The sequence below is a fragment of the Galeopterus variegatus genome, unplaced genomic scaffold, assembly GCF_000696425.1.
Source record: "Galeopterus variegatus unplaced genomic scaffold, G_variegatus-3.0.2 Scaffold1632, whole genome shotgun sequence".
Taxonomy (NCBI): Eukaryota; Metazoa; Chordata; class Mammalia; order Dermoptera; family Cynocephalidae; genus Galeopterus; species Galeopterus variegatus.
In genome coordinates, this window is record NW_007727743.1 from 84323 (window position 1) to 98480 (window position 14158).

The 14158-nt window shown below is 36.4% G+C and overlaps 1 protein-coding gene across 1 annotated transcript in view; it reads left to right on the plus strand.

Annotated features, from left to right (window-relative positions):
- The window catches only part of ANKRD31 (ankyrin repeat domain 31), a 95844-nt gene that overhangs the window by 73313 nt on the left and 8373 nt on the right, over window positions 1-14158 (plus strand). The window contains exons 17-20 of the mRNA XM_008578110.1: window positions 487-1483; window positions 3828-3968; window positions 7294-7396; window positions 10874-10945. Coding sequence (XP_008576332.1) covers window positions 487-1483; window positions 3828-3968; window positions 7294-7396; window positions 10874-10945 — 1313 coding nt within the window. The remainder of the gene's footprint in view (window positions 1-486; window positions 1484-3827; window positions 3969-7293; window positions 7397-10873; window positions 10946-14158) is intronic.

Below are 14158 nucleotides of genomic sequence, written 5' to 3' on the forward strand. Positions count from 1 at the left end.
TTAGGTCTAGCTGAGTTATCACTGTTCACAAAACAGTATTGTTCCTCCATAGCTAAGGGAACTTGAGTTGAATTTGTCCCACATTTCCCTTCCTAATGGACCTTTCCACTTTAAACATGTAAGCAAACCCCAAACTTTAAAAATGATGGTTATCAGCCACCAGTTGCTATCTTCCAACCAAAGACTAGTAGATATCTAGGTAAACAACCCAAGTTTTGTTTCTCTTTTAGGGTTGACTCACAACTGATAAATAATGATACAATTGTATATCTAGATAAGCAAACTGTCACCTCCTAAAAAAGGTAAACTTACCTTAAATAAAGGAGTCAGTTTCCTCTCAAAGGAAATACATTGCAAAGGTAGACTCTTGTGTACTTCAAGGTGATTAAAATTGAGATGAAGTAACCTTTTAACACCTAAATAACTACTAAAAAATGTTTTCTACTGTTTTTGTATTTTTTTCCCTCTTTCTTTTTCTCCCTGTAGGGTATCCATAGAGTCGTTTAAGCATGGAGCCCTAAGAGAACAACTGGCCAACTTGGCCACAAGACAGAAGAACCTTTTAGTTGTGGCAAAAAAACAGAAAAAAATAAGCCTGAAAATTCAAAACTATAAGAATGTCACATCATTGTCTGGTCTTAGTTTAAGGAAACTGCCATCCAGCTCAGAAATCTCTAGTGAAAAGGACAGCCAAGAGCTTATCAGTCTGGAAAATGCAATGCAGCCCCAATCAGGTTCGCTGTCTCCTGTCAGTCTTGTTTGTGGAAGTATGCAGGAAACACAATTGTCTCTGGAAACTTGGAATGACAGCCAAAATACCAACATTTGTTTAAATCCAGAGATAGTGAGAATGGAAGAATTTTCTGGAAATGAGATGAATTCTAAACAAAATGTCAATGACTGTACCTTGGATATGTTATCAAAATCCGGACATTCAAATGGCACCAAGACGATTAAATTACCATCACAACCTGTTCCTTTTATTGCTCAAGTGGAATATTCACAAAAAGAAAATCTTACAGAAACTACAGCCAAAGGATGTGAATTCTATAGTCCTTCCACAGTAACTGGCACATTAAATAATTCAGAAGCCACAAGTTTAGTTTCCAAAAATGATGTCCATCCATTAATTGCTATTTGTGATCAGGGCCTCTCCAATTGTGATCCGAAAAGAGGAAACAAGAAGACAGCTTCCCAGCAACCACCTAAAGGGGCATCAGAATCCCTGGCACATCATGGGATTGCTGTCTTAGGCAGTGATACTGTGCATCAGATGAAACCATATCTTAAAAAATCAGCTACTCTTGTTCCACATGCAAATGAAAGTCAGATCTCCTCTTTCTCTGGGTCTGGCCGTCAATATACTATGAAAAAACCTTTAAACTACAGCACAACTCCTAAAAAGAAATGTATGCAGATAAAGGATTTGATATTATTAGGAAGAATTAATCCAGGAAGTAACATTCTGGAATTCAAAACACAGGTATTCTATTATTTTTTTTTCTCTAAAATCTTGTAAATTTTATAAATGAGTAAATGTTGTCACATAGTGTAGATATTCAGCTCTGATTAGGGAAATGGGGTTTGGCTGGGCTTCCTGAATGGAGGGACACAACCATCATATTCTCAGCAAGTGAAACCATGCTTCTGGAATTGCTATGATATTATAGGCACAAGCACCTTTGGCTTCAATTATATTGCAGCAGAAAGGACTTAAAGCCAACATAAAAATAATGAATTAGAGCTGTCTTTAGTTCCAAAATGTTGAGAACTACCAGTGTACTGGTAAAGCATTCCTAAGGATAAATATAAATTCATCTTCCATAGAAGCTCAATTTAGAACCAAAGAGCGACTTGGAGTTTGGGTAATCTGACTCAATTAAAACAATATGACATATGCATAAAAATAGAAGAGGGAAAAAAAGGTTCTGTTAGGCATGGCTACACATGGGGCTTGCTCTCCTCTTTCCCCACATTCACTTTTTGGAAGAGGAATTCAGAGTGGAAAAGGTTGCAGAGTCCTTGAATGTGTCTTTGCTTGTGGACCAATCCAACAGAAATCAATCCAGGCTAACTGGAATTTAATCCAAATTATACCTGTTTCCAACCCTTCCCATTTCTGAATAATAAGGCATTTTCATAGTTAATAAGCTTTATTTATAAGTTAGGGGCAAAATATTTTAATTTTAAAGTTCCAAAGTATAGTTTTATGACCTAATTAATGGCTTGATCTCATCCCTCAATGTTCCTGTTTGCTTGCCTGTCAGCCAATTTATTGCTAAGTACTACCTACCTCAGATTAGACAAAGCAGCTCAAATTTTAGTAAATTAGTTACATTAACTCAAATTTTGACAGTTGCGGTTACTTCTCTGGATCAACTATAAGAAATTTCAATAGAATTTTTATATTTCAGCTATTTTTTTGTTTAACAGTTTTATTGAAATATAATTGACATATAATATACTGCACATATTTAAAGTGTATGGTTTGACAAGTTTTGGCATGTGTATATACCTGTGAAACCATGACCACAAAAAAGATAATGAACATATCTATCACCCCCAAAAGTTTCTCAAATTTGGAAAAATTTGAGCCATCATTTCTTCAAATTTTTTTCCTTTTTATACACTCCTTTTTATACTTCAGTTATTCACAACTTAGGTTTTTTGGAGTTGCATAACTCACTCATGCACTGTTAATTTTTTTAAAAAATTATCTTTTCTCTGTTTCATTTTTGTGCAGTGCCTATTGCTGTGTCTTTGAAAATTCACTAATCATTTTGTTTGCAGTATCTAATCTGTCATTAATCCCGTCCAGTGTACTTTTCATTTCATATATTGTAATTTTCATCTCCAGGAGTTTGAGTCTTTTTTATATCTTCCATTTTAAACATATGGAATATGATTGTAACTATTTACTGTTCTTATCTCTTAATTCTAACATCTGTGCCAGTTATCAGTCATTTTCAATTAACTGCTTTATCTCCTTCATATCTTCTTGTATTTTCCAGCTGCTTTTCAGTCCTGTTAATTTTTTTTTGGATCCCAGGCACTGTGAAATTTGTTTTGTCAGATGCTGGGTATTTTTGTATTCTTATAAATATTTTGGAAATTTGTTCTAGGATACGGGTAAACTACTTGGAAACATTTTGATCCTTTAGGGTCTTAATTTTAAAATTTGTTAGGCAGGATTGAAGCACTGTCAAGTCTAGGGTTAATTATTTTCCAGTATTGAGGCAAGACTCTTCCATGTACCCTACCAATGCCCCATTAGTCTTGATGTTTTTCTAGTCTTGCTGTTGGAAACAGGCACTATTCCCTGCCCTGTGAGGGTGCCAAGTACCATCACCTCTAGCTCTTTTAAATGGTTCTTTTTCCTGTCTTTGGTAATTTCTTCACTCACATACTCAGCTGGATACTTAAGGAGGACTCCCTGAATATCTACAGAGTTATCTGTTTTTATTTCTCTCTTCTTCAGTACTCTTCCCTGCATACTCTAGCCCTCTTGCCTCCCTAGACTCTCAGCTCTGTCTCAACTCAGGGAGTCCACAAGCTTTGCCTAGATTACCTTTCCCTGCACCATGACCTGGAAACTCTCTCAAGGCAGTAAGCTAGGGCTCACCTCATTAATTCTCATCTCTCAGAGATCACTCTATTTAGTTGCCTGATGTTTTTTATCTTTCAAACCATTTTTTAATATATTTTGTCTGTTTTTCAGTTGTGTTGAGTGTTAGAGTAAATCTGGTCCCTGTTACTTCATCATGGCCAGAAGCAAAAGTTCACATATTTCAGCTATTTTTATACTAATTTTTGTTTCTTTTTTTTAGGAGACTACCCACAAAGCCAGTATTTTATTGAGTGGTAAAATTAAGGTAGAAAATGGTCAGATTTATCAAAACCCAGTCACCTGGCTCAAGGATCTTCTGGGAGGCAACAGTTATGTGACTTGGAATTATGCTTGGAGTAAGGTGGGTTACTCTTAAGTTTATCTTTAACTTCATATTCAAATGGAAAGGTACATATTTTTTGATGATGAAACTATTTTTTCATATTTTTTTAAAGAAATCTGAAAGATCTCCAGTCAAATTTTTGTCCTCATGTGTCCCTTTTGTGATATGCTGCATGCTTCCTCTCACAACTTCTATTTGCCATATTCCGATGATCATGGTTGCATAGCTGACTGAGCCTCCCCTTCCTTGTGCCTCATCTGGTCCCAGAAACCTTAATGCCCCTAATCTTCCCTCTTTTATCCCCCCAAGTGATTTTGGTCTTTGTGACTCCATATAGAAAATTTGGGACCACTGGTGTTTTGATAACTTAGTTAGTATATGTTGTTATTATTCTAATGAAATAAAGCAAAATCTTCTCCTAAATACAAAAGAAATAGGCAAGGGGCCTAAGACCCACAGAAATTACAGTGTATTTTTATGTTTGAATAGTCTTATCTATGAATGGCTAGCCTTTGAAAAATAAATATTTTCACAAAAGAAATAGGCAAGGGGCCTAAGACCCACAGAAATTACAGTGTATTTTTATGTTTGAACAGTCTTATCTATGAATGGCTAGCCTTTGAAAAATAAATATTTTTATTCAGACCTGCCCGACTTAGTAGCTTGCCCTTCAGTTCTGGCTTCTGAGTTATAAGCCCAGTAATGACTGACACTCTTGAGGTCCAATGTTCACCTCCAGGTGTCCATGGCACCACTTCAGGAACAGTCTTAAAATGATTCACCTGGAAAAGTACGAATCAGTAGACATCCACCTTTACTGCAGATATTAACCTCCACTAGCCATTACAGTGTGCCTCAGTGCACCAGTAACAGGGGGTATAGCTTACTGTGAATCCTGTGCCCCAACTCTGCATTCTGGTCTAGGAGAATGTAGCAGGTGCTTCCAGCACTGTGTTTCAGTTCCTTCACTTACATAAGCACATTCTGGATTTTGTCTGCTATATAGTCTCTCTGATTTTTTTTTTCCCTGAAGTATTTTTATTTCTCACCCCTTGAGTCACCAGGCCATCTGCTTTAGTTCACCTTAGTTCCTTTGCATAATACTTTCCACAGATTCATAATTCATATGTGAATGTTAGTCATTAATATCTTACCCATGGAAATCTCCTTTTATTACAAGGTTTCTTAAATTTATGATAGATTATACTGTTTGGCTGAAACTGAGTCTTTGCTCACAGCATGAATATGGTAGTGACTGTTGTAGCTTAGGTTCTTTTAAGCTCAACGTGCTGTTCTAAAGTGTGCCCAATCATGACTCAATTCTCCCCCTCTTTTTCTCTATGGTAACGACTACATTTCCTGCATTGGAATAGCTGGTTGTGACATCATTTGGTCCTCACTCTGAACTAACGCCTCATTTACATATCACATTGCCTCTAGTATTTTTTTCAACAGCTATGTCAATTAGAGTCATACTATTTAGCACCTATGTGACAGTGAAGCCAAATGCAAACGTGACATGGGTACTAAAAATAGGGCAATTATTGGGTATAATATTTTCATACAGATTATCTGAGCAGGTTTAGATAACTTTTTTTAGAATATCCAAAAAACAAAAACAAAGTTTTATAAGTTACTGTGAGCACTCATGTACTTCTAGTAAATACTCCAAGCTGGGAAACATTACCCCCAATGAGTTTCTTTACAATATTTAAAAGCCTCTTTTAAAGTCTTTTAAAGTTTACCACAGAAAGCTCTTCTTGTCTTGGAGAAACTACTGAAATTCAGTCACTTCTTGATGAAAGGAACTTTTTGCTACATTGGTAAATGTGAACATTTCTACTGCCTAGTTCTGAGAATGGTGGTGGGGGTATGGGGCCAGAGGTGAATGGTTGTCAGGCAAGAATCCAAAAAACTAGGTGTTTTCCTGCATCAGATAGAGTGATAGAGCCACTAGACACGAAGATGACTCATACCTCCTACCCAAGTAGCTGGGCTGCTACACAGCTTTGCCAAGGGGATCCTGATGTTTACTCTCAGCGGGAGTGGCTTTTGCTTCAGAGCAGGCATATATGAGCTAGATTTGGATCCAGTAAGATTTAATTCACAATTCAGAGTTTGAATCATATGGAAATGCTTTAGCCAGCTGGAGCACAGGCACTAATATGAAATACACAGTTTCTAGAAGTGACCTAGTACCCATTCATTTGAGGTCTATTCATTATTACCCTGTTCAGTAAATCATTCCTACCTTGTGGAAAATAGATTTTTAACTCTGGATTTTCTTAAAGATGTGTTCATTGTATTCTGAATTACCCTAGTGATATGTGTAAGCCACTTTCTATTACCACACTATATTTATTACCCAGCACTAGCTGAAAAAAATATACTTCAGGTCTGAGATATAGGTGAGAACATACTGAGCCTGCACTTTGATTAGTGTGTAAGATGTATTGGACATTGTCAGGGCATAACACATAGAAAATCCATTTCTAATTATTTGTTGTTTGGAGAACTAACAAACGGCATTCAGGATCTTCTCCTCCTTTCCATGGCAAGCGAGGAGGGATTGCCACTCTGAGTAGGCCAAGTCTGTTTAATTTCCATTACCAGGCTTTGTTTAGTCATAGGATTGAGCCCAAAGGGTACCTATATGTTACAGATCCCCTAAACCTTCCTCACTCTGTTCAATTTAACAAGCATTTATTGAACACTTGAGATGTGCTAGATAGTATGCCAAATGATTTTCATACATTATCTCTTTTCATTCTCACAACAACGTAACAAGCTGGAGATATCCTAAACCTTCCTCACTCTGTTCAATTTAACAAGCATTTATTGAACACTTGAGATGTGCTAGCTAGTATGCCAAATGATTTTCATACATTATCTCTTTTCATTCTCACAACAACGTAACAAGCTGGAGATACGTGTTTTACAAACACACAAACTGAGGCTCAGAGGATTTAAGAATATTGCTTAAATTTGGGACTTCAGAGTCATTTACCCAGAATTGTCAGGCAGTATGTGAAGTGCTAAGGGGAAAAGGCCAGATAATAAATATTTTAGGCTTTGTGCATATACGGTCTCTGTCACAATTACTCAATTCTGTTATAGCACAAAAGTAGCCATAGATATAAGTAAATGAATGGGTGTCACTGTATTCCAATAAAATCTTATTTATAAGAAAAAGTGGCAGGCTGGATTTGGTTGTGGACTATAGTTTACCAGTCTATGATATACAACAATCAATACTTTACAGAACTTACAATTTGCAGGAGATAGGTGTATTTATCTCTTACAGAATGTATGATTTTTAAGTTCTGTACTTAATTATGTACAGGTAACATATCTTGGGAAGGAGCTTTTAAAATATGTTTCTGAGGAAGTACCTATACCTCCAGAACCAAACTTGGTACCTCAGCAACATCAACCTTGTCTTCCAGGTATGTGCAGAACAACACCCTTTTATTAGTTGTGGGATAAAAATACCCGAACCTGCTGAAAAAGCGCTCCATTTTTTGGTCTTTTTTTTTTTTTTTTCATCGAGGTGAAATTCACAGTTAACCATTACAATCAACTGTTTTAAAGTGAACAATGCAGTGACATTTAGTACATTCACAGTATTGTGAAACTAACACCTCTGTGTAGTTCCAAAACACTTTTATCACCCCCAAAATAAACCCTATACCCATTCAGCAGTTACTGCCCATTCTCCCCTTTTCCCAGTCTCTGGGAACCTCCAGTCTGCTTTCCTTCTGTATGGATTTGCCTATTTGAATATATCATATAAATGAAACCATACAATATGTGACCTTTTGTGTCTGACTTCTTTCACTTAGAATAGTGCTTTTCAGGATCATTCATGTTGTAGCATGTAACAATACTTCATTCCTTTTTATGGCTGAATAATATTCTACTATATAGATATGCCACAATTTGTCCATTCATCCTTTGGTGGGCATTGGGGTTGTTTCCACTTTTTGGCTATTGGGAATAAAGCTGCAATTAACATGCACATACATATATTTGCTTGAGTACCTGTTTTCAGTTCTTTGGGGTATATACCGAGGAGCTGAATTGCTATTGCTATATCATATAGTAATTCTATGTTTAACTTTTTGAAAGACAGCCAAACTGTTTTCTACAGTAGNTTTCACTTAGAATAGTGCTTTTCAGGATCATTCATGTTGTAGCATGTAACAATACTTCATTCCTTTTTATGGCTGAATAATATTCTACTATATAGATATGCCACAATTTGTCCATTCATCCTTTGGTGGACATTGGGGTTGTTTCCACTTTTTGGCTATTGGGAATAAAGCTGCAATTAACATGCACATACATATATTTGCTTGAGTACCTGTTTTCAGTTCTTTGGGGTATATACCGAGGAGCTGAATTGCTATTGCTATATCATATAGTAATTCTATGTTTAACTTTTTGAAAGACAGCCAAACTGTTTTCTACAGTAGCTGAACTATTTTACATTCCCACCAGCAATGTATATAGAAGGGTTCCAATTTCTCCACATCGCCACCAACACTTATTTTCAGTTTGTTCATTTGTGTTGTTTGTTTGTTTTATAGCTTTCCATTTTTAACCACAGTTTCTAGGAGAATTTAAGATATAACACCATTTCTCAGAATTTCTTTTTCTGAATCTATGTTGTACTTACTTTGGGTAGGTTTTTTTTTAAGTGTCTTATAAAAGGGGAAAAATTGTATTTTTTCCTTCCTGAAGGTTAGTTTTACATACTATCTAGAAATAGATACTTGGGGCTNTTTCAGTTTGTTCATTTGTGTTGTTTGTTTGTTTTATAGCTTTCCATTTTTAACCACAGTTTCTAGGAGAATTTAAGATATAACACCATTTCTCAGAATTTCTTTTTCTGAATCTATGTTGTACTTACTTTGGGTAGGTTTTTTTTTAAGTGTCTTATAAAAGGGGAAAAATTGTATTTTTTCCTTCCTGAAGGTTAGTTTTACATACTATCTAGAAATAGATACTTGGGGCTCACTTGGTTAGAGCATGGTGTTAGTAACACCAAGGTTAGGGGTTTGGATCCTGGTACCAGCTAGCCACCAAGAAAAAATAAAAAAAAATAAATAAACATAGGTACTAAAATAAATTTCTGCTTATTAGAGTAAACTGATACCTTTTATCAGATGGAATAAACTTTAGCCTGAGAAAACTAAATAGGATGTGGTCTTCACCAATGAGCAGCATATTTTGAAATGATCTGGGAAAGGGCAGCATACATTTCTGAAAAACAGACGTAACCAATGTTATGTTACCTTCCGCTGTTGTAGCACCCCCTCTTTTTTCCCCAGTGTCCCCATCTCAGGACAGTTGGGGACAATATAGGCAGAGAGGGGGTGCAAAACAGAAATAAGGGTCAAGAGGTCAAGAACTAAACAGGATTCTATCACCAAATCCCTATCTAGGTGCTCCCTGGGATTATTCCTTTCCTTACAACAAGCCCCAATAGTTCAAACTACTTTTCTCTCCAAACTTTATACCTAATCCACCATAACCTCTTAGGATCCTACTCTGTCTCAAAAGCTGACTTCATATAAGGGTGCATTCTCTCCAGTTTTCTGAAGACAGCCTCAAAAGTGCTTTTCATCATTTTTGGGAAACAGACCAGTTAAAAACAAAAAGGGCTTAAGGCACTGGAAGGAGTTCTTGTAGTAATTCACGGTCTTTGTTCTTAACCCTGACTGCAGATCAAATCGTGGGGTGAGTCTTAGTAACCAGAATTTTTAAAAGTGAGTCTTATGCAGCCAGCCTGATTATAGACTTTGGATAACTAGTAGTGTTTGATTTCTTATGCAGAAGATAATTAACATTCAACCTTTTACTTTGATTCCTGAGGGTGGAATTGCTAAAGCACGCACATGCTCTCTCTCTCAAACACACACACACACACATACACAAAGACATGCACACACACACTTGAAGAAAAGCCAAGCAAACCCTTTCTACTTCTGATCTGAAGGATTCCTGAGGGTGGAATTGCTAAAGCACGCACATGCTCTCTCTCTCAAACACACACACACATACACAAAGACATGCACACACACACTTGAAGAAAAGCCAAGCAAACCCTTTCTACTTCTGATCTGAAGAGTCAAAGCAGAATGATAGGTTCTTTTTCATGTCATGAAGGTCATTTGCTCCTCAGATTTTCTAGTTCCAGGCAGGCATTTTCAACTGACAGGCATTTCCTTCCTCAAAGGAACATGTAATCAGAAATGGGTTCCGAACTGTTGCTTCTGTTGCCTGTAATATAGTTTCTTGTTATTAATTTCTTCCCAGAAATTCTGATTTGTCTTTCCTTTAGTTATTTTGGAAAGTGTTAATGCTAATTTGAGAACTGAGGCACTAGTGTGCCAGCCAGCTTCTTGCTACGTTGGACTGGGCCAAGGAATCTAGGGGCAGATCCCTCCTGGCATTCTGTAAGCTGCTGTTGGAGTTTCGTTTGAACCTCCTTGATTAGGATTATTTTGTACTAGGTTTTGTGGCACCTGACAGAAATTCAAAGACCTGGCAAGTTAGAAAAATATAAAATGCTCTAACTCTATTACAAGCAAAGCATTCAGGAGAGAATTCTTCTCCCTCTTATACGTATCAAAATATGGTCATGAAAGTTGTGGCTCTGACACTATAGAGAACAGAAGTTCTAAAAAAATAGTAAGTTCCTGTGGCTATCATAAACCTACCTCAGATTACAAGCATAGTCTGTTCTCTTATGCTTTTTGATGATTACACTCTTTAGGATAGTGTTGTATGGGAATAAGGGGCACTAGGAAGAGCTATTTACATTTTCCATAGCTAGGGTGGTGATCATTGCATCCTGGTTTGACCAGGGCAGTCCCTAATTCAGCAAAATTATTAGTAACATTTCCTTTCACTTTCAGAAGTACCTTGTTCAGATGACCCAATACAGGAACAAGGAAAATCGTTGTTTGAAAAAATGAAATTTGGACAAGGTAAAGAAAAAAAAAAGATAAACTTTTCAATTTAATTTACTTTTATAAGAATTGTATAAATTCTAACATGCTGTGCAAATAGATGGACAAATATTATGTGTATCACTGTATATTATAAACAATTTCTGGTTATCTAATATTTATCTCCTGATAAACTGAGAAGATCTTTGAGTTCAGAGGGCTCTTGCTGCTTCTTATATTCCCCAGTGCCTGGCACACCATAGCTTCCCAATAAATGTTCGTTGAGTAATAGTCACTGATTAAATGCATGAATAAATGAGTGAATGAAAGCATGAATATGATCCAATCCTGTTGTTTTAAAACTGGATTTACTTTGTCTTAGTCGGTAGACATGCCTAGATCTCATAGGCTATAATGGAATTTGTGGTGACAAATTCAACAAACAGTAAATGGGATTTTGATCAGTTAATATTACCTCCTTTATCTGAACTTGCTGTTTCTAATTGTGAGCTATGAATGATGGCCTTTCACATTTTCTCAGCCAGAAACTTAAGAGAGAACTCTCTTTCTTGTGGTCGCTCACCCTCTTTATGTGAAATCATAAGGAAATCTGTTTAACTTTGTTAATAAGTATTTCCTAAACTTCTTTAATCAGATAATGTCTATTAACATTTCCTAGAACAACTAGCAGCAGCCTCAATATCCAATTTATTTACATATCATTTTGGATTCATGGTGTCCAGAAAATCCTGATTCATGAAGATAAATCTTTCTAATCTTGCCCTCCTAAGACTTCTTCAGTGAATCAGAGATGGTGGAAGAGCTTTATTCTAAATTCTACACAAAAACTAATTAAATTGGTAACTCAAGTCAATGTATTGATGGACTTCAGAGTGTTAAAATGTGGTATATTAACACATTTGAGGGTATGTGTTGTTTCTAATTAAAGACTTTAAACATAAAAATACAAACCTTTAAAAACAAAATTCTATTGATGAAATGTTGATGAAACCCCAGAAGCATCCATTATCTCTAAAGTCCTTTTAAAGTTTAAAAAGGAATGAGTCTATGATACATTTTTCCTTGAAATTTCACAGCTTCCTCCCAACTTCTTCTCCTTTCTGCCTTCTTAGCTATGGTTTCTCTTCTGTGTTATTGAGTGAATATTTCAATATAAAATACAGAGGGAAAAAAAAAACATTCCCAAACTTCTACATAATTTGTGATCATTATGTATGAACATATTGGTTCTTAGCTATGGTTTCTCTTCTGTGTTATTGAGTGAATATTTCAATATAAAATACAGAGGGGAAAAAAAAACATTCCCATACTTCTACATAATTTGTGATCATTATGTATGAACATATTGACATATTTTTCACAAAGTTATTTTAAAAAACATTCTGTTAAGATAAATCACATTACTTTATTTACCTGGAAAGCCAATTTTATATATTTATATTTTCTGTCACCATAATACACTAATTATATATTTTCTTTTATTGGGACTTAACATCATTTATTTATTTGAAAAAAGGACATGCTTTTCCAGGAAAACTTCTTGTTTTTAATGAAACTGATAATCTATTGTAAATAAGTGACTTTAAAGACAGTTTTCTTCAATTCAGTGTTGTTATGTGCTCCATTTCTCTGTAAAAGTATATGTAATAGAGCACAAACATTCACAGGTGCTTCTCTTTTATGTGGTTAAGAACAATTTTAAAGCTTAACCACCCAAGGAAGATGGGTGCCTGATAACAGTGCAGAAGGTGGTTATTTTAGGTCTTATTTACAACTCTTGGTTCTTTTTCATTATTTTAATCATAATTTTTTTCACTCTGGTATCATGATTAATACTCCTTTAACCTAATTCATAAAGCAGAGATGCATTTACTGATAGGGGAGGAAAAAGAAGAAAACTAAGTATTTATTGAGCCTCTGCCATGTGCCAGGCCCTCTGCTAGGTTATTTTACATAGATTAGGCCATTTCGGAGCTTAGTTTTAGTAGAATTCTGGGTTTTTTTTTGTACAATTAAATGCACCAAAAACCTGAACACTTTACATGTAAAAATCAAGTACCTCAAATCCAATTTAGCTTAAGAAGCCACTTATTAGATTTCAGTTTTCCTGCAAAGAATGAGGGCTTAGTTTTAAACTTCTAATTAGACTTGAGATCCGTTCTTTTTTTTTTTTTTCTGTAAGTTTACTTATTAATATTATTTTTTTTTTACATTCTAAGATGTTGTTGTGGAGCAGTTGGGGGGGAGGGGGAAAGGGGAAGGAAATAAGGTGGGAGGAGGAGGAAGGGGGGGCATGGTTGAGGCTGATGGTGCCCTCCTCATTCCTGCAGGGAAGACCAGGGGGCTTCTAGCAGTGGCTCAGTCATTACTGGGATAGATGCAGATGTCAGGGGTGTGTGGCTGAAGCCCTTGGCCCCCCACCACCCCAGCTTGGGAGACCAGGGGGCTTCAAGTGGTGGTTTGGTGGTTGTCGCTGGGCTGGTTGTGGGTGTCAGGGGGCATAGCCAAGGTCCTCGGGACCCCAACTTCCCTGGCTCAGGAGGCCAGGGCGCTTCCTGCAGCAACTCAGTGGTCATCACTGGGTTGGTTGCAGGTATCAGGGGAGTGTGGCTGAGGCCCTCAGCCCCCCACTGCAGATCCTTTCTTGATTCTGGTACAGTTTTCACAGATGGCTTTTGATCTTATCACTGTAAATCTATATAAAGTTATTAATTTATTTTTAAATATCAAACCATCTAATACTTCATTATCATATTTATCCTTTAGGATCCCTTTATTTTTAAAAAAGGGCATCAAACTATATTAAAATAATCGTAATAGAATATTTTTCTTAGCATAACTAGAGTGGATGTATTTTTACCATCTATTAAAATAATTGTTAATCATTTTGCTTTTGATTGGAATTATATCTCTGATTCAGAATTGTGGTGTAAAGGAAGATATTTGTTCTTTTTTCCTGGTTCCTGGGACCTAAAACCCTTGGAATTTCCTGAGAGATAAGAGTGATAGGAGTGTCTTTTGTTCTAATGAGGCGATTCTTGTCTGGCCCCTAGATAGCTTCAGGGTGAGGGCTGGTCACTAGAAAGACCAAGCCTTGATTAGAATTTTGGAACTTTTTTTTTTTTTTTTGTCCTTTTTGAGACCGGCCACACCTCGCTCAGCCAGTGAGCCTGTGAGCGCACCGGTCATCCCTATATAGGATCCAAACCCACAGCGGGAGCGCTGCTGCGC